At 39.7% G+C, this 19,030-nt stretch overlaps 2 protein-coding genes across 2 annotated transcripts; both read left to right on the forward strand.

Annotated features, from left to right (window-relative positions):
- Positions 1-4,251: 4,251 nt before the first annotated feature.
- Positions 4,252-15,810, forward strand: si:ch211-167j9.5 (tyrosine kinase receptor Cad96Ca). Its single transcript, XM_046074339.1, has 12 exons — positions 4,252-4,349; positions 4,664-4,892; positions 4,985-5,078; positions 6,427-6,637; positions 7,035-7,173; positions 10,749-10,847; positions 10,951-11,111; positions 11,287-11,424; positions 12,487-12,598; positions 13,119-13,218; positions 14,501-14,600; positions 15,458-15,810. Exons 2-12 carry the CDS (start codon positions 4,847-4,849, stop codon positions 15,572-15,574), a joined length of 1,317 nt encoding a protein of 438 aa, XP_045930295.1. The 5' UTR covers positions 4,252-4,349; positions 4,664-4,846; the 3' UTR covers positions 15,575-15,810.
- A 601-nt stretch (positions 15,811-16,411) lies between these two features.
- On the forward strand, positions 16,412-17,855 carry tmem97 (transmembrane protein 97). Its single transcript, XM_046074127.1, has 3 exons — positions 16,412-16,610; positions 16,724-16,868; positions 17,473-17,855. Exons 1-3 carry the CDS (start codon positions 16,497-16,499, stop codon positions 17,745-17,747), a joined length of 534 nt encoding a protein of 177 aa, XP_045930083.1. The 5' UTR covers positions 16,412-16,496; the 3' UTR covers positions 17,748-17,855.
- Positions 17,856-19,030: the final 1,175 nt, after the last annotated feature.

The following is a 19,030-nucleotide window of genomic DNA, read 5'->3' on the forward strand; positions in this document are numbered from 1 at the left end:
TTCTCAAACATATTTATACTGCAAGGGTAAGACTGAATGTTACATCCGTAGAATATGGAGCATGCAGGAGACAGACCAGACAAGAGTCTGCCAGTGCAAGAGGAAGAGGCGCGTTGGACTGCGTGGTGGCATGGTGAGGGGGAGAGAAAGAGGGAGAGCCGCAGAAAGGAAAAGACAGACAGAAATCTCAAATGAGATACAGGCAACAATTATAGACCATGCAATCAACCATGGCCTAAGTACGACAGAGGCTGGTCAGAGAGTGCAGCCTAGTCCGTGTCATGACTGACATCAATACTGTTAAGCTGTCTAAATATACAGTGTTAGCAATTGGACAATATTACATAGGGGGTAACCATCACACTTTCAGAGTCTTTGCATTTTGACTGTCTTGGTCTAAGCAATGATAAAGAAACCATTTATTCATTGATGGATTTATTTACATTTGAAACATGAGTTCATTCTTTTGATCGAGTAATCGATCGAGTGGTGAGCTGAATGTACCACGTGGTGTGAGGATTGTACTTCTTTCAGTAAATGTCCCCAATGGATTCAGAAAACTGTAATAGATTCTATTTATCAACTAACAAAATACAAAGTGAGCGAAAAGAAAAATCTAAATCAAATGAATATTTGGTGTGAGCACCCTTTGCCTTCAAAACAGCATCACTTGCATTAAGTCAGGGATTATGTAGGCATATCATCACGTGTAATTAAATGATATGTGATCAATAAGTAGGTTAATTATTAAGTGAAACAGAAACAGCTGTGTAGGAGGAATCCAACTGGGTCAGGAACATCCAAACTCAGTTAACAAGGTGAGGCTGTTGAAGACAGTTTACTGGCAGAAGTCATACACCATGGCAAGACTGAGCACAGCAACAAGATCCAAGATAGTTATACTCCATCTGCAAGGTCTCTCCCAGGCAGACATTTCAAGGCAGACAGGGGTCTCCAGATGTGCTGTCCAAGCTCTTTTGAAGAAGCACAAAAAAACAGACAACGCTAAGGACCGTAGACACAGTGGTCGGCCAAAGAAACTTACTTGCAGCAGACACACATCATGCTTGCTTCCCTTTGCAATCAGAAGATGTCCAGCAGTGCCATCAGCTCAGAGCTACAGAAAACAGTGGGGCCCTGGTACACCATCTACTGTCTCGAGAAGTCTGGTGAGAAGTGGCCTTCATGGAAGACTTGGGGCCAAAAAGCCTCCGACATGGAAACAAGGCCAAGACTCAACTATGAATGGAAACACAGGAACAGTGGTGCAGAAAAATGGAAGCAGGTGCTCTGGACTGATGAGTCAAAATTTGAAATTTGGCTGTGGCAGACAGCAGGTTGTTCGCAGAAGGGCTGGAGAGCGGCACAAGAATGAGCAGTGAAGATTGGTGGAGGTTCCTTGCAAGTTTGGGGCTGCAAATCTGCAAACAGACTTGGGGATTTTGGCAAATTGAATGGTCTCTTCAATGCTGAGAAGTACAGGCAGATACTTACTTGCACAGAATATATTAAGAAAAAAGAAAAAGAAACTGCAGGATTGAAACAGTGAGTGGCAGACAAGACAAGTAAATGCTTAAGTTGCTGAAAATATCACTGCTCTTAAATAAAACTGTCATAATTAAGGTAATAATTATGACAGTTTCCATCCATCCCATAATAATAGTTATTGTAATAACGTTGCCATTCAGAGAGAGAGAGAGACGCTGTAAGGCCTGACAGCCAGTCTGGTAATGTAAGTATTACCTGAAGGACATCCACAGGTTTCTGCTGTTCTAATTGATGTGTGTTTTACAAACTTTCAGATGTCTGTAGAGGACACACTTGAAAAAGTTAACAAAATAATATATCACCAAAACCCCCCAGTACGACTTCGACCTGGATATGGAGATCAAAAAGAAATTATGAGGAAATTGCCTGGGGAATCCAGAAATTAGAAAGAAAAGTGATCATCAATGCACACTGTGAGCATGACTGTAACACAGTGTGATAAACATTGCAAACCAGAGCAAAATAAAAGGTCAAACAACATTGTGGTGTCCTCTTCCTGTTGTTTCATGAAATACTAAATAATAAAAACAACCACAAACTGTGGGCCACCAACACCAAATAAAATACACACATGTGGAAGAGTAACACACTTTATTGTTAAAGAATACATCAAAAAGCAATTAATCCACGATAAATTCAGTCAGGATATCTGGAAAATCTCAGCTTAATCCACTATCTTGGTTTTGTGAAACAGCCCTCTGAACTGTTATCAAAACCAAACTCAAGCACGCGACAAACACCCCACACAGACCTTTTCAAAATAAGACAGGAAAACAGACTAAACAGACAGATACACAGACCAGGATGAATGAAACAGAAAACAGAATACATGAACTATCAAAAGGACTGATCTCAGGACAGGAGCACAGGACCAGGACTATAACTTAAGACATGAACTAAGACACGCCAAGAACTAAGATTAGAAAATGGGAAGTGAAACAATGCAGAGCAGAAGAAACACAAGACATGGAACAAGAATCGGAATCAGAATCAGAAAGAGCTTTATTGCCAAGTAGTGTTTTACACATACGAGGAATCTGCTGTGGTGATAAGGTGCTACACGCAGACAAACATACAGTCAACATAAATAAATGTAGACATATTTAAATATGGAATGGAAGAACAACGTTGCAGAACAAAAACCCAAAACCATGTAAACAGACTGAAAGAAGAATCAGAACACAGAGCAGACAAGGCAAAAATAATTACAAACACAGACAGACTCAGACCAGGATCGGGACATGATCTCAACGCTATGAAGAGAAAGAAGCAGAGAGAGAGTGATCCAAGGTGTGTGGGCCAACCTACCTGCAGAGTTTATTCAAAAACTACAGTTTGTGCAGGTTGTCCAGAAGAATTGATGCTGCTTAGAAGGCAAAGAGTGTTCACACCAAATAGTGATTTGATTTAGATTTTTTCTTCTGTTTACTCACTTTGTATTTTGTGATTTGCTAAATATAATCCATTTACATGTTCTTTCTTAAAGCATTTTTGACATTCACACAGTACTGTATATTTAGCTCAAAGCACTGCAGTACGTTTGCTTGGTCTCACATCTTCTGTCCTTCTTGTAAAGTAGCATGTAGCGTTGCTGCTGCAGTAAGTCCGTCTGCGAGTGGGTGAGGTAACCGCAGGCAGGGTCTCTGCAGAAACTTTCTCAAAGTAAACGCTGCTACTGTAACTGATCTTTCAATCCTATGCACCGCACCGTGTGAAGGGGCTTTTTCTCTCCACCTCTTATCTAATCCTGACCGATATGTCAAACACTTTATGCCTTCAGTCTACAGGAATCAGGCCTTATGGCTGGTTCACCACTTACTGTTGGTCAGTGACTTTGTACAACATCTGTTGAATTTTCATGATCCTACAGTAACTTACCAATCAACTGCTACGCTACACTCTAGACTAGCAGATCTATCCAGTGACTAGTGTTACTGAGGTACTTATACTTTACTTGAGTATTTTCATTTTATCCCAATTCATCCTTTTAAAAAACTTTGTGCAAAAACTGTGGACCAGAGCAAATATTGTACCTCTTACTCCCTTACATTCACCTGACAGCTATACTTTACAGATTCATATTTTAAAACCTGCAATGTGCGTATACATTTGATGCAGTTATACAGCAGCCTACAATAAACCACCCAGCAGTATATGAAGCAGGCAAAATTTAGCTTCAGCTCCCCTAGCGCCAACATGAAAATGCTTCAGTAATAATAATCCAGTAAAAAAATACATACATTCATTTAACACTGTCACAGGCACCTCTGTAAACGGAGTGCTTTTACTTCACTTTTCAATGTTTCTTTTCACAGTTACTCACAGATATTCATTACATATACTCAGCAATACTACAAGTTTTTGGTTAAAATCAACTCCCAAATAATCCAAGCAGTGATCAGGCATTGGTGTATTTTGTCCCCAGTCACTGCACGTTGTATTTTAATGTCTGGGAGAGTTGATATGACCATAGTTTAGTGCTCTGTGCATTGACACACATGCTGAATATAGTGTGTGAGTGTCATACAGCTCAAACCACCTGCTGCTACTGCACATTTCCTCTGCTTATGTTGTGGTTAACACATTGAGGTGCTGCTGGTGACAGAGCACAAGGCTAGAGATTTACACCACCCATGGATGTAGTCTTGAAGGGTTATAGCATTTTTAGGTTGCTCCAAGCAGAAGAAACACAGAGCAGAGCCACGCACACTGCTCCGACCTAACTGTTCCAGCTGGTTTCTCATCGGCATCACAGCCGAGAGGATGGACTTTTTGAAGCCGGTGTTCATCGGAAAACACAGGTATGGCTGTTTTATTCTGCAATAGAGCATTTGATGTGAATGTACGAGCTTAATGTGTCTCTTCCTGTGTTTTCTTTTTGTTTCTGGGCTTCAGGTGTGACAGGATGAAACTGCTTTCGCTTTGTTTTTACAACAAACTTCTACAACATTTGTATTTTTCCTCCTCATAATAATAATAATATAAATAAATAAAAAAAAAATAATAATGAAAATAATAATTAACAAGACAGTCCCATTTGTTTGATATGTTCCTTACTGCTCAGCCTTTCTTTGGATCACTAATGTTATTCAACTGCTACAATATCACCTTCCAGGCTGAGGTGGTGACGTTCTTTGACCAAAACCGCCCTTGGTGAGCAGATAACACAATGGCAACTAGTCTCTGAAGATCCAGGTCATAGTTATCCAAGGATGGGTGAAATCAAGTGCAACTAGACTGGTTGGACATACTTGAAGACGTTTCGCCTCTCATCCGAGGGGCTTCTTCAGTTTTGCAAATGCCTACTGTGCCTACTAATTCCACCTGTCCAAATACAGGTTCGGGTGAGCTCTCAGGTTTCACAGATAAGCTTTACATCCCGTTGTGTTCACTGACTGACTGTAAATTGGAGCTGACTGTTTTTGTCCTGTTTCAGGTGAACCTCTAAACCCACTTGCCTGGATCCTCACAGGGGCTCTCTCCTTCACCATCCTGGCATTCACGATGTTGGGCGTCATGTATCTCAGAAAGTAAGAGGATGAAATGGTTTCACAATAAATTTACAGCATGATCTGCCATTTGATTTATTGGACTGGGCAAGATTTGTATATTTTTTCTATGGTGTTTCAGCTAAAAACACAAGAAGTGCAGTTGTAGATCTAGATACCCTTTTACTTGGTTCAGTTCACAGGAAAGCTGAGGGATTTATCGTAGCCTTTCCTTTCCAAGTTCCTAATGCTGTGGTTTTTCTGCCAGGTCAAACTGAAATGGCAAACACCATGAATTTATGCAGAAATTCCCCACAGGCTAAACTTATGCCAGTTATGTTTGGTGTCAGATTTTGCCACACTTGCTGATCTAAGAAAGCAAAGTTGTCTTTTCTTTCATCCAACAACAATTAGCATTATGCTAAGTGTTTTTTCTTCTCAGTAGTTTCTTGTTATCCCTAACCCTTTTATTATTTTATAAGCTATTTTACTTGTTTTGTATGTAAAATGCCTTTGTGCTGCTTTCATTTTGGTGAGGTAAAGATCATTTTCATCTATAGTGGAAAACCAATTTGATCTATTCTATTGTCAGTACAAAGTTTCGGTTAGGTTCTGGTCTGGCTTTCAGTGACTTTATTGTACAAAATCACCCAGGTTGAGTTAACCGTTCTGTACGTTGTTTTCATACTAAATTAGTGTGAATATTCTGCAAGATCAGGCTCAAGCACTCACTGGCCAGGCACTGTGGCTCTATGGATGGCAAGGAAATATTTGACAGCTATTGGAAGGATTTCTATAAAATGCGGTATTGACATTCATGAGCCAGATTCTTTCAAGTCTATTTGCCACTACTCTGACCTCTAGAGTCACTAAAAGTTTTGTCGCCCCCAGGATGAATTGAATTAAAGGGTTTGTCCAGTACTGTGGTTTACCAGATACCTTAGCTGTACTATGAGTTTAGTGGTAATTAGCATATGTTAGCATGCTAACACAAAGCTGAGATAGTAAAGATATTATAAACCTGCTAAACATCAGCATGTTAGCATGGTCAAAGTGAGCATATATATATCAAAAGTACCGCTGTGCTAGTTCAGCCTCACAGAGCTGCTAGCATGACTGTAGACTCTTAGTTGTGTTTCATTTTCATTCAATATAACACATATGTTTTATTCCTGAATTTCTAGTGAAACAGGTTATTTAGCCTTTATGCTGTTACCACAGAAACATTACCTACTCCAACTTATGTTTTTCATAGACATACTGTATAATTTTTAAAAATTGTCTTCTTTCCAGTAAACAACTGCACAGCTGCCTCAATCTTCTGCTGGAGTCATTCTCCACCCTCTTACTGTGTAAGGTGTTTTACAGTGTTCTCTGCTTTTTCTTGCAGATATCGTTCTTTGGTCCAGACCACTCGAATGCTGCAGGCGAGCAAGCTGTTGCTGGGTGCCGTTCCTCAGCTGGAAGCTCCCATCCCGCCTGTGAGGCCGTTCATAGCAGTAAGAGAGGAGAAGGCTGAGGAGCCCCCTCCCCAAGCTCCGCTGAGGCAGAGCAGCACAGTCAGGTCCCCCTCCAGGAGGCTGTGGAAAAGCCTGCAGCAGGTACAGCTGATATACCAACGTCTTTGTGTCATCACATGATGCAGTGAGAGAAATATTTCATGCTGTCAGATATTTGACTTGTTTTAGGGGTCAAATGATCAAGCATTTGACTGTTCTGTTAGCTGACACTGCAGAGGAAATCTCATATGCAAGATAAGCTAATCTGAATCTTAACGGTACGCATGCTTGATCTGGGTCAATCTCACCAGTGTGCACTTACAGTGTTAGTGCTGATCATGCTTCTTTCGATAAAGATAAAGCCAAAATTTGACTGCTCTGTTGCAATTGGAAAAATGCATTTGTGACCTGGATGGTGTTGGTCAGTCTCCTGATCTAAGACATTGCTGTTATGCTCTATGACTCTTTGAAATGTCACCTCTTATGGCATTTGTTTAAGGGTCCTCGTTTCACCAAGTCAGATCTGAACCTGCTACAGCTGATCAAAGCAGGAAAAGAGGGTGTCTTCTACCAGGCCAGGCTGACCAAGGGGACGTGTAAAGGCCACAACACGTTCACCTGCAAGATCAGCAAGGAAGGTAAATAATTCTGTGGAAGTTTAGACCTACAAGCATGTCTTCGAGTCAGATCTGCTCTGGGGGCAGAAATAATAAATCTGTTCTTGATGTAAAAGTCAAGTTGCTGAGGCTGAGAACCCCAATTTATCTGGCTATTGGTAAAAATGAATCCCCAAGTAAATGGGTAGAGAGGTGTAAACAGATTAAAGGCAAGAATTTCCCAAATCATGTTTAAAAACTTTCTTGGAGGCAGATTGCACTGCAAATAAATACAAACACTGCATTAGATTTGGCCAAATGGCCTGAAAATTCCAGTTTGAATAGAATTATCATCAATGATGGTCATCCATTTTTAAGCTGTGTAAAATGGAGCTGCACGGCAATCATGCACATCTTGAATACTTCTTATTCTTCCATACTTTTTTGTAATCACCTGTAACTCAGTAATACATACTGTTCCTATATCAATGGGTGCATGATTTTACACAGTTTCCACACCATTCTCACATTTGTGTTAATTTGCTTAAGTAATAAAATATTCCTAAAAAAACTTTAGAAAATGTTTCAGACACTATTGATCTGCATCTTGGTTTGACGCTATTAAAATGTTTTTATATTACAATGTTGCCTAACTTTTTGTAGATGGGTGCTATGACTCCTTTAATGATGAACAATCAGCATCACTGTGAGCAGCAGACCAGGGGCGCCACCAGCAATTTTGAGCCCCATGACAAAAAAATCTAATTGGGCCCCCCCTGTGCAGCTGTTGTCACCACATCTCTAGTCAATGTATTTTATTGTAAAATTAAGAGATAAAATTCTCTTGACATTAACACATATCTATAGATGTCATTTAACTGCCATAATTCAATCTAAATGAACGTATCAAACTGGATTATTTTAATATTGTCTGTTTCTTACATGCAGGTAAACTACTCATTGTTTACAACTGTCCAGCATCCAGTACAGACAGTATTGTTTTCCCCCTAATGATCATTATGGGAGAAAATAATGTCTTAGAATTTATTTAGTCATTAATAAACACTTCATTTTCTTTTTTGTTATGGTGTTAAAAGTGCAAGAGAGACAGAGAAATCCCCACAGCATCCCCGGCATGATGCTAATTGACATGTCAACACAATGTTGCTCACCTCCTTCACTGGGACAGGGCTACAGTTATGGTGAGACTGGGGTGCTGCTGACTCATCTGTTGTTATGTGGCATGCAGACCAAACTTGATTTTTCTCCTCGCCACGCTTTCCTCGCGTGAGTACATTCGCTGCAAGTGTTCACACACAACGCGAGAAGGCGATTTTAACGCGATTACGTGAATAAACCGAAAGTAAACATTTTGCTGTGATTAAATAGCAATAAACAGATTAAACTGACGCCGAAATAACTACAACATGATGCAGATTTGTTAAACATATGAATTCATGCTTTGTCAGGACAGCACAACAACTTCTAAAATGTTTGTTTTCTGAATGGAGTTCGGATCGATCTGCGCTATGCTATGCTAACTTGGTCACAGTAAAGTACAATGATAGCTGGAATAAAGTTACAAACACATGTTTTCTGAAGTTCAACCTCCTTGCTTTCTTTTCTCCAAGTAATGTCCAGTTTTGTTCGGTTTTTATATAAACATTAAGTCGTAGTCTGTCAACAACACTGGAACCGGATGTGCACGGAAGCTAGCTGCTGAGGAGCTCCAGTGAAGATAAATCAACGTTGTAATCACAAAAATTAAAGTAAAAAGCTAATTTAATAAAAGCTGTTTACTCTGAGCTCCTCTGGCGTAGTTGTTAGAGCATAATCCAGTCCGACTACGGGTGTTTATTTGTCCAAAGGTTGCAGCGCTGCTCCCTGCTCCTCTCCCCCAAGTTTAGCAGCTCTCAGCAGGCCAGCACATTTTCAATCTCCCGCTCTGCCTGGACCTCTCCACACATCGCTCTGAAGCTTGAGTTGAAAATATTCAAGAGACTTTTACACGGCGACGCGGGGCCTGCATCGTCCCCTTCGCGCCGCCCGACAGGAAATCGTGGCTCCACGCGTCTTTGCACTGACTTTGTATGTAAACTCACCGCCCCAACCGCTCGCTTCGCTTTTGGTCTGAAAGCACCATAAGTCTGCTAAAAGGAGCAGGGACAATGATTTAATATGAATATCTTGCTAAATGTTGATGAAATGTAGGCTAACACTAGGCTGTAGCTAGCCCTTGGAAATGTCCTAACATTTCGCGCCCCTGCAACAGTCACAAACAGTGGTTTGGTTTTGGTTTTTCAACCTCCAGCTTACTGTTTTGGTTAAGTCTCATTGCTATCATCAGCATACTTTCCAGCAACAGCAGGCAGCTGTATTCTGCAAAAAAAAAAAAAGCTCTGAAACCCACTGTGACTACCTGCTTAGCACCAAACAGCAGACAAACAAATTAGCGACTCACTGCTGAATATAGAGCATTTAGCTGCTAGAGAAACAAATGTTTCTGTTGAAAAATGTTTTTTCAAAGCTTAAGAGAAAGTGAATATTGGACTCAGATTCATCAAGTGTACATGAACACGACTCCAAATGAATGCACATTTTTCTCTGTATACAATGGATGTGTAAATACGCAGCTGTTTGTTTAAAGTGTGTTGTGTCACTGCTTCTTTCTGCTGTTCCTAGTGGCCAGAAAACAGGTTTAAGCTACCTGTGAATGCTGCTGGTTTGCATTGATTTAAACAGAACCAGGACAGCATCAAAGCAGCTGAGTTGAAACCCAACAAGCTACAGTTAAGTAGCATAATGTTAACTATAGTTACATGCAAAATCTCTTGATTTATTAATAGCTGTATTTGCAATGTGATGAATCAAAGAGTTGAGCGACATAAAAGTACCATTGTTCAGGATGTTGATGCTCTGGTAAGAAAGTGTAAAAGTCTCAGCCCACCTCTCCTTCCTCTCCCGCACTCAGCCAGTTCTGTGGTTGTTGCACGCCTTAACAGTATTTCCAAATGTTTACATATAACATTTACTTTGAAAACAGAAATGACCTCAGAGGAGCTCTTTTCCTCATGTCAGTTTATTTTCTTTGAAAGGTCAGTTCAACCTTAGAGGTGTTTTATGAGCTGAGGTGACATTTGCCGCCAATCAGAAGGTATAGGGACGCAATAAATTTCCTTTGTGATGCTATGTCATTACAGATGAAGCGATATCTCTTTCCAGAAACAGTGTCCCTTTTACACTGATAACACTGTTAACAGTTTTCATTAGGATTATTGACTGACTATACTATGACTATATATCAATAGAAAGTATAGGTTCTGATCTCTGAGGCAGATATCTTGCCGATAAAACCAAAACTAGCTAGATTTGTTATAATTTTGCTTTGCATTTTGGGTGTATTAACCCTTTAACTTTTATATATTTAACTTGTAATGACCTCTGCCAACAACTGTATTTAATAAGTGACAGTGAAGTGTCTAAAGTGAGTAATTTAACAGTACTAAATTGTTACCCTTTTGAATTTTGAAGTGTCAATCTACAATAACATTCAGATGATTTCTTTTTCGTTCACTTACAGATGTTTGGTTTCCCTTTTCTCTCTTTGTTTCCTTGAGGTGTCCGTCCCAAACACGTAGACACGGAGGTTTCCATCATGAGGAAACTGGTGCACCACAAAAACATCCTCCAACTGCTAGACTGGAACACCACTGAGGGTGAGAGCCATTTCTACAGAAACCCCTTTCTTGTTATACAGTGCTTATGGTAGATGATGTAAGTCACTTCCCCCATCCTCACTGTGTGTTGTGATTTGCACAGAGCCTTACATTCTGATCATGGAATATGTGAGCTATGGCACTCTGAGGACCTTCCTGCAGACCAACAAAGCCCACCTGAGTGCAGACCCTGAGCTGCAGAGCCTCCTCACCATCGCCTCCTACCACATTGCTCTGGCCATGCAGCATCTGCGCTCCAAAATGGTAACAACATAACAGCCTACAATGAAGTGCTCAGCTGTTGATGAATAATGATTTTATATGTTACCATTTATCTACACTGACCACACATCTATTAAAAATCCTGGAAGTTCTTTTTTACATACAAACACACACACACACAGCTTGCTAAGCAATATCGGTGTGGTCTCCACTGCAGATCATGCACTGTGACCTGGCTCTGAGGAACGTCATGGTCAATAAGTTTCCCTGGGAGGTAAAAGTGGCGGAGTTCGGCCTGGCCCGAGACTTAACACGCATGACGAGCCGCCGCAGCAGCCGCTGGAGAAACCCACGGGTAAGAGCATTAACATGCAAACACACTACATTCTCCTGTTGTACAGGTGCTGATGTTGGGATTTCAAGTTGTCATGTCATATAACCCCAGTAACTAACTATGATACTGTCAGAACAGCTTGTCTGATTTGACTTGAGTTTTCATATATTTAAATGTGCTACTGTCTCATTTTGACAAGTGTCACTAGCTGCACTGTTTTGGCACAAAAAAAGGATCTTAAGGTTTTTGGTCATATCTTGTACCCTTGTGGATGCATTTTCTACAATGTTGATTACATTCTGTGCCATTTTGGACGTAAAATTGTGACACTTGGTAAGTGTTTCCTATTAAGTGCTAATTTGGCATTTGGCCGTCCACTTGCAGCTAATTGAAAATGTATTTAAATAGCATGTAATGCACAACTCTTCACTCTGATCACACCATCTCTATTTTACCTTTAAGAACCTGGTTTGAAACTCGATTTGCTGTCACCAAGGATGATGTTAGCTCTTCTGCTATTATATGCTAATATATTAGTATATAGAGTGTATAGAATTAGTATTACTTTTATATTCTGTACTGTGTGTGTGTGTGTTTGTGTGTGAGTAAGTGAGGACCCGGACAAGATTTTAACCAACAGAGTGAGGACATTATGGCCGGTCCTCACATCTTCAAAGGGTTGTTTGAACGCATTATGTCAATGAGGGTCCTCACAACTATAGAAGTAGAATGGTGTGTGTGTGTGTGTGTGTGTGTGTGTGTTCAGGGGGATTTAGCAACATCCTCCGCAACAGGAAACATCGCATTCAGAAAGATGTGGCCTCTGTAGAGAAAGACCAGCAATAATGGTGTCACTGACGTGATGCGAAGGTTACTCATAATTTCCACCATGAGGGCATTATTAAACTAATATTAGAGCAATATATGATAGTTAGTACACTGATGTCTCAAATTGTTTTAACATTTTAAATTTATTTCTGTTGGTCTGTGGTGTGAGTTTCAGCGTAATGATCTAGTTTTCACTTTTCACACAGTTCACATTTCTGTTAAAATCACATTTTCCATTGTCTATAACACGTACAGCAGCGTGTGCCCCTGCGCTGGTACCCACCTGAGTACTTCAAGAACAACTATTACAGCTTCAAGGGAGACGTGTGGGCATTTGGCATCGTGCTATGGGAGATGCAGACATTTGGTAAGTTAGTAGCTCAGGTAAAAGATATGATATGTGGCACAAAAGTATTTAAAATACAAGGCCAATGTGGAGATTTTTCTTTGCTTGGTTGAATGGTAAATGCTCTGTATGTGTTGTATAGCACCTTTCTAGTCTTCTGACAACTCAGAGCACCTTTACACTCATTCACCCATTAACACATATTCATACACTGATAGCAGTGTCTAAGGAGTCAACTGGTTATCAGAAACAGAAAGTAAAAATCCCACACATTCACAAGATTTAACCACCCATCTTCCAATTAGCAGGCAACCTACTCTTTCACCTGAGCCACAGCCACCCAATGGCGCAAGTTTGACACATCCTTTATTTCAAGGCAGTAATGCATTCCCTACCACTCTAAAACAAAGTCATTAATCCAGGCAAAATACAAAGCTGGTGAATTTAAATAATACAGAATATTGGTGTGTTTGTGAAACTTGTGAAAGGTTTGTTTTACTACTCTAAGATGTAACATCTGTCTTGAAAATTCCATTTTCAGGTACACTGCCATACCCAAACTTGGAGACATCAGAGGCAGTGGTGTACCACATCTGTATTGGTCATAAGAACACAAACCCTGAAGGCTGCAGACCGGAGATGTAAGTGAAAATGGACAATAACACAAAGCATCGGCATACAAACTCAACCTCAAAAAACCTGTAATATAACATTGAGTGCTGGGCAGCTGAAGATTAAGGAAAACCCACTGTTGTACATTTTCTTGCACAGCTGACAATCTTTAATCGAGGTACAAGGTACAAGGTAGACTTAGTTGTCATTTTATGACAGGGTTGTATAATGAGATGAGGTTTATAGTTCAATTTATGATACTCACAAAGCAAACATCCAAAAATGATAAAATCATATACAGAAATAAACTATTTTGCATGGTCCTGTGCTGAGGATGAATTTAAGAGTCCCACAGTCTGAGGGAAAAACTGCTCTGCCGTCTGGCGGTACGACAGCAGATACTTCTGTATCTCTTGCAGCACGGTGAACATGCTGTGGCTGGGGTGGGAACTGTGTCTTGGTGCACACTGCACCACAGAAGCTAACGTCTGCCACAGAGATGCATGTCTGTAGGGCAGCAACAAATTATAATACTTTATCATGACAATTTCTCAGAGCCCAAGATGACGATGATGATTTTATCTGACCAAATGCCCAGAACAGTTTACTATAATGCAAAACAGGAAAAATGTAAATCAGAGTAAGACTGATTACATTAGAAGAGCTGGAACTACTGGATGCTTGACAATCTTTGCTTGAAAAATGACTGAAATGATTCATTTATTATCAAAATACAGTATATCATACAGATACATTTTCAGTCGACTGCTTCTGCTGTGTATGTCTGTAAAACAACATAAAAAAATAATATGGAGGTATAAACAGTGCTTCTCAAATGAGCAATATGTAAATATTTTGGTTTGTATACAAACATTTGGAAAGACACAAAGCTGAATACAACATGGATGGGGGGAAAGGTCTGAGCGCTCAGGTACCACGGCAGTGAGTGGGAGAGGGAAAAGCCTTATGAGACAGCAGTCTCCCAGTCAGGAGGCTTATGCTGTCTCATGCTGGCCTTTACCCAGAACTCAGCAGTGTTTCCCACCGTGTTTTATTTTTGCAGGGTGGGAACACCTTTGGTACCATGAAGTCACCGTAAGAATCTAACTAACTAATGATATGCAGCTTATGAAACTGAAATGTTTTTGCCGCTTTTTCCCGTAGTCATCAGTCTAAATCTGGTATGTGATTCTGAATCAGTTATAACCCCAGTTGTAGCACTATCAAAATTGGATTTTTAGGATTATGGATGATGGCTGGTTCTCAGTAGCTCATAACATGATGAATCTCTTGAATGTGTGAACCATGTAGGATTCATATCATGCAAGACTGCTGGCTGGAGCCGTACACTCTGAGACCCTCATTCACAGACATTGTTCAAATGCTGGAGAACATCATTGAAAACGATGCGGTAAGGAACAACTTAGGAATGGTTTACATTGTTTATTATTTTAATTTAATAATAATTTTACTTTTTAAAGGTTATGCCATTGATTCTTCATCTTATCTATCCTTTCCTTTGTAAAAATAAAAAAATAAAATCATGCGTTCTTAATGGTGCCAAAATAGTCGGAACCTTATGTAACTTAAATTAGGCTGTAGGATTTTAATTTGCCATGTAAAGCCATATGACTATACATACTTGATTAAAGAGGTGGTATGGTGTTTTCTGTGGGAGATGGGAACTCCCTTTGGGCTGGACTTTGGGCTTTTTCACTTTGCAAACCTATTACATGCACAAAAAAGATATATAACTCAATAAAGGAGAGGGGAAAAGCCAAAAAACATAATACCACCTCTTTAAAGTCATATTATGTAACACGCCAAATTTTCAGAGCCGCCAGGAAAGAATTATTCGGACGTTTTTGAGCAATTTCCTAGAGGGTAAACCCAGATTTCATCATCTTTAATCTACATACCTTCATCATAAACGCTACCTGCTGTGATGTTTCTAAGGAGATGGCTTGTCAATGAAACAGTGTGGATAAAGTTTGAGTTTCAGTAGGCAGGACACTTCTCTTTGTTTGTTAATTATTGTGCTATTAAAATGTACCTTCAAACAACTTGTAAATGTCAGACACATCACCTTATGTGTCTGAATGGTAAGGGAAGAGCCACCAAACCACAACTGCATTTGGAGAGAAAATCTTTTGTATGGTATGTTGTATCACACTTTTGTTACTGCAGATGGGCAAACAGTAGATTGTTGTAGCTTTTCTATGATAATGTCCTTGTGGTTAAGCTTTGCTGTCCTCTTTTATTTTTCAGGATTATGTGGATGTTGAGAGTCCGAGGCTTTTGGTGAACGATGACGCTGAATATCATGAAGCTAAATGTCTACGAGCAGCCAGCGTCACCTTTAAAGATAAAAATCCATCTAAATAAATTTACCAAGGCATCAGATCAAGCTGTTTTCTGAATGATTGTGTATTTAAAACAATACACACATTTATAGGCAAATTGTTTCAGCTTGGGGGACAGCCTGTCAAGTGCTTCAACTGGACAGTGGTGTAATGTCACAGGGATGGTAAAATTATGTAGCCTACTTATATGTTCTTGTTTGCCAATGTAAAATGTCATGTTCTGTGTTTCTATTTTAACTTTAGTTTTTTTTATTTTTATCCATTCCATTTTTGTTAATTCGATTAAAATATATATTTTATATGTCATGTGCATTAGCTGCTTTTTCACTAGACTGCTGTAGAACATCCCAAAAGATCTATACATGTTTACTTTCTAAAATGCATTTCTAGTTTTCTTATTTCTTATTAATTATTATACTATATATGTGTTATATATATATATATATATATATATATATATATATATATATATATATATATATATATATATATACATATATATATAATATATTATATTATATGTTTTATTTAATTATTGATTTTCCATGAAAGCATTTTTTATTAATTGTTTATTTTCATTTTGTCTCATCAGCCAAACCGAAATTACTGTTCAAGATTATATAGGTCTAAATGTGTGCATACCAACGAGTACATAAACAGATACTACTGAGAAGAAAAAATAATAACCAACTAAATAACAAAATATCACATCATATTAATGTGCAAAACTTTTTGTATGAGAGATTCCGTCACTTTTCGAGGAGCACCTGAAGCAGCATGTCCAGTACGTCCAATCCCTTCTCCTGCGTGGGACGAATGGTGCGTTCAGGAACGCCCCCATCTCTTTCTGTGGGCCAATGGGAGCGCTCCTGAGAACACGCGTTTCTACGACACGCGACTGCTGCGAACCTGGCCCGTCATTTGCACTGAATAAGTTAGAGAGGATGGCTGTCCGTGTTTTAGAAATCATCTTTTTCCTCTATTTTGCCTCTCACATTCCCATCACATTATTTATTGACTTACAAGCTCTGCTACCTGGACACGTGTATCCTCAGCCGGTAAGTGTCAGTCCCTGGGGAAAAAAAACGTCAGAGACACATAGTCATATCCTACAATCAACCGTTTTGTGGTTATAAGAGGACTCATTCACTGAATCTTTTTTTCCCGCCAGTTCAGAGATCTTCTGAAGTGGTATGCAGAGGAGTTCAAAGACCCCATGGTGCTGGATCCTCCGGAGTGGTTCAGGTCTTTTATTTTCTGCGAGGCTTTATTTCAGACCCCTTTCTTTCCCATTGCAGCCTATGCTTTCCTGAAAGGTCAGTAAAAACAAAATGTGCGTGTCTAAAATGTGTTACGTTTGCTGTTTGCTGAACGCGCATAAACATAAAAAAGAAGAAAAAGAAATAGCTTTTTGGAATGTTGTACTACCCATTGTTGAATTCGGCATACATTACTCTTATGGATCCCTGCAGGGTGTCTATTCTAATTTCTGAGCAAGTAGACTGAAGAAATTAGTATTTTATTCATTGACAACGTCTTAGGGAACCACACTTGTGGGACTGCATGCAAAATTTTTAATATAGGCCTACGTTCACCGTTGCAGGAGTGCGCATTAAACTGACTGTTTTATTAATAGAGTTTGGTGTGGTGTTTCCATTCACTGGACAGTACAGAAGCCAGCTCAAACCTGACCTCTCTAGGATTTTTGCTGTATTAACACACGAAACCCATTACAGTTGTGGAAGATAAATATACTTTTGGTTTTAATGGAGACAAAAATGGAATTGTATGAAATGTCGTGCCCACAGCAACATCCCTTCAAGGAAACATTGTCCATCTTATTCTGAGGATTTATTAGTGGAAGTACTTTCTGCAGCCAGGGGCATCTTTTGATCACTCCATTTGTTTCTTTTTTGCCAGGTGGTTGTAAGTGGATCAGGACTCCTGCCATTGTGTATTCCACTCACGTGGCCACAACGCTGGTCCCGATCCTGGCTCACGTCCTCTTCTATCAGTTCCCTATGAAACCACACCCCGGTCCGCAGACCCCACAGGAGCGCTGGCTGCTGGTCTCCATATATGCCCCGTACCTGATGGTGCCGGTGCTACTGCTCCTCACCATGCTCCTCTCCTCCACATACAACTCCACCTCCAAGTCTGGACACATGTCAGCCAAAGCCAAGAAGAAGAACTGACTCATCATCACCACACTACAGCTGTCTAATTTACTCTGATCATAACACTATTATTAGAAGGAAATTGCCTTTGTTGAACCTAAAGTAAACACTTAATTGTTTGTTGAACACGTTTTGTGTTTTTATCAGTGACATTGTTTTTTTGTTTTTTTGTTCAAAGTTGTGGGGCATTTTTAAAAACTTTATTTGATTTAATACACTAGGACCAGGAAATGAAGTTAGAGAGAGGGGACATGACTTGCACGGACTCAATTCTATATAGCTACTGAATGGCTACAGTAATAGTTACATAGGCTGAGTGCTGTTTTGTGACCATTTTAAAACGCAGGGCCCATGTAGACAATCTACACAACAGGCAAGGAAATAAAGAACTAAAAAAAATAAGAGTACAAATCTGGAAATAGGCAAATCTTTATAATAGAAAATACATAATAGTAATGGGCAACATATTATACTGACTGATCTCTGACAGAAATGAGTCATCTCAAAGAGAGGAGGGGGAACAGCGTGTGGCTTGATGTTCTGACAACCTGTTTCCTGAATGTCAGCAAAACAAAAGAACTTACTGTTTACTTCAGAAAACAGCACACACTCCATGAATATCAGCGGTGCAGCTGTTAAAAGAGTCACCAGCTTCAAGTTCCTGAACACACACAAACATTACTGAGGAACGGAAATGGTCTAATGACCCATGCTTTAATACATCTGTAGTAACAAAGTCACAGCAGTGCTTTGCAAGAATACTATGTAAAAAGTTTGAGATGGATTAAACTGTCACCGGGGGTTTTCCCAAGTTTCTACAGATGAAATGTAGGAGGTACCCACACAGACTACATAACTGCATAGTAGGCCTACAGTATAGAACCTGCACACTGTGCATAATAAGCACTCCAGCATTTTACTGTTCCAGTGTCAAAAAGTTGAGGGACATCAAAAGACAAATTAAAAAAGTGTCAAAAATAAAGCAAACATGGTCTGAGATAACCTGACTTTTTGTCCCTATTAAGGATGAGGGTCGAAAAACACTGGATCCTGCATTTCCCATAATGCAACAGCATTGTGGATTAGACCCTCCCTGCGTGGTAAACACCCATGCCTTTCAAAGTCCAGGGCCACAGTTTATACCAGACTTCCTGTCAAAAGCCAAAAGTTCAAGCCCTGATGATGTCGTTAGAAAAAAGGCATGCAGTGCTGTTTTTTTTACCCAACTTCAGGATTACGAACTGCCTTCACACTTATGACTTTGCATTTGTCATTTCCACATTATTATTGCATTGTACACC

The sequence above is a fragment of the Micropterus dolomieu genome, linkage group LG17 (genome assembly GCF_021292245.1).
Source record: "Micropterus dolomieu isolate WLL.071019.BEF.003 ecotype Adirondacks linkage group LG17, ASM2129224v1, whole genome shotgun sequence".
Classification (NCBI taxonomy): Eukaryota; Metazoa; Chordata; class Actinopteri; order Centrarchiformes; family Centrarchidae; genus Micropterus; species Micropterus dolomieu.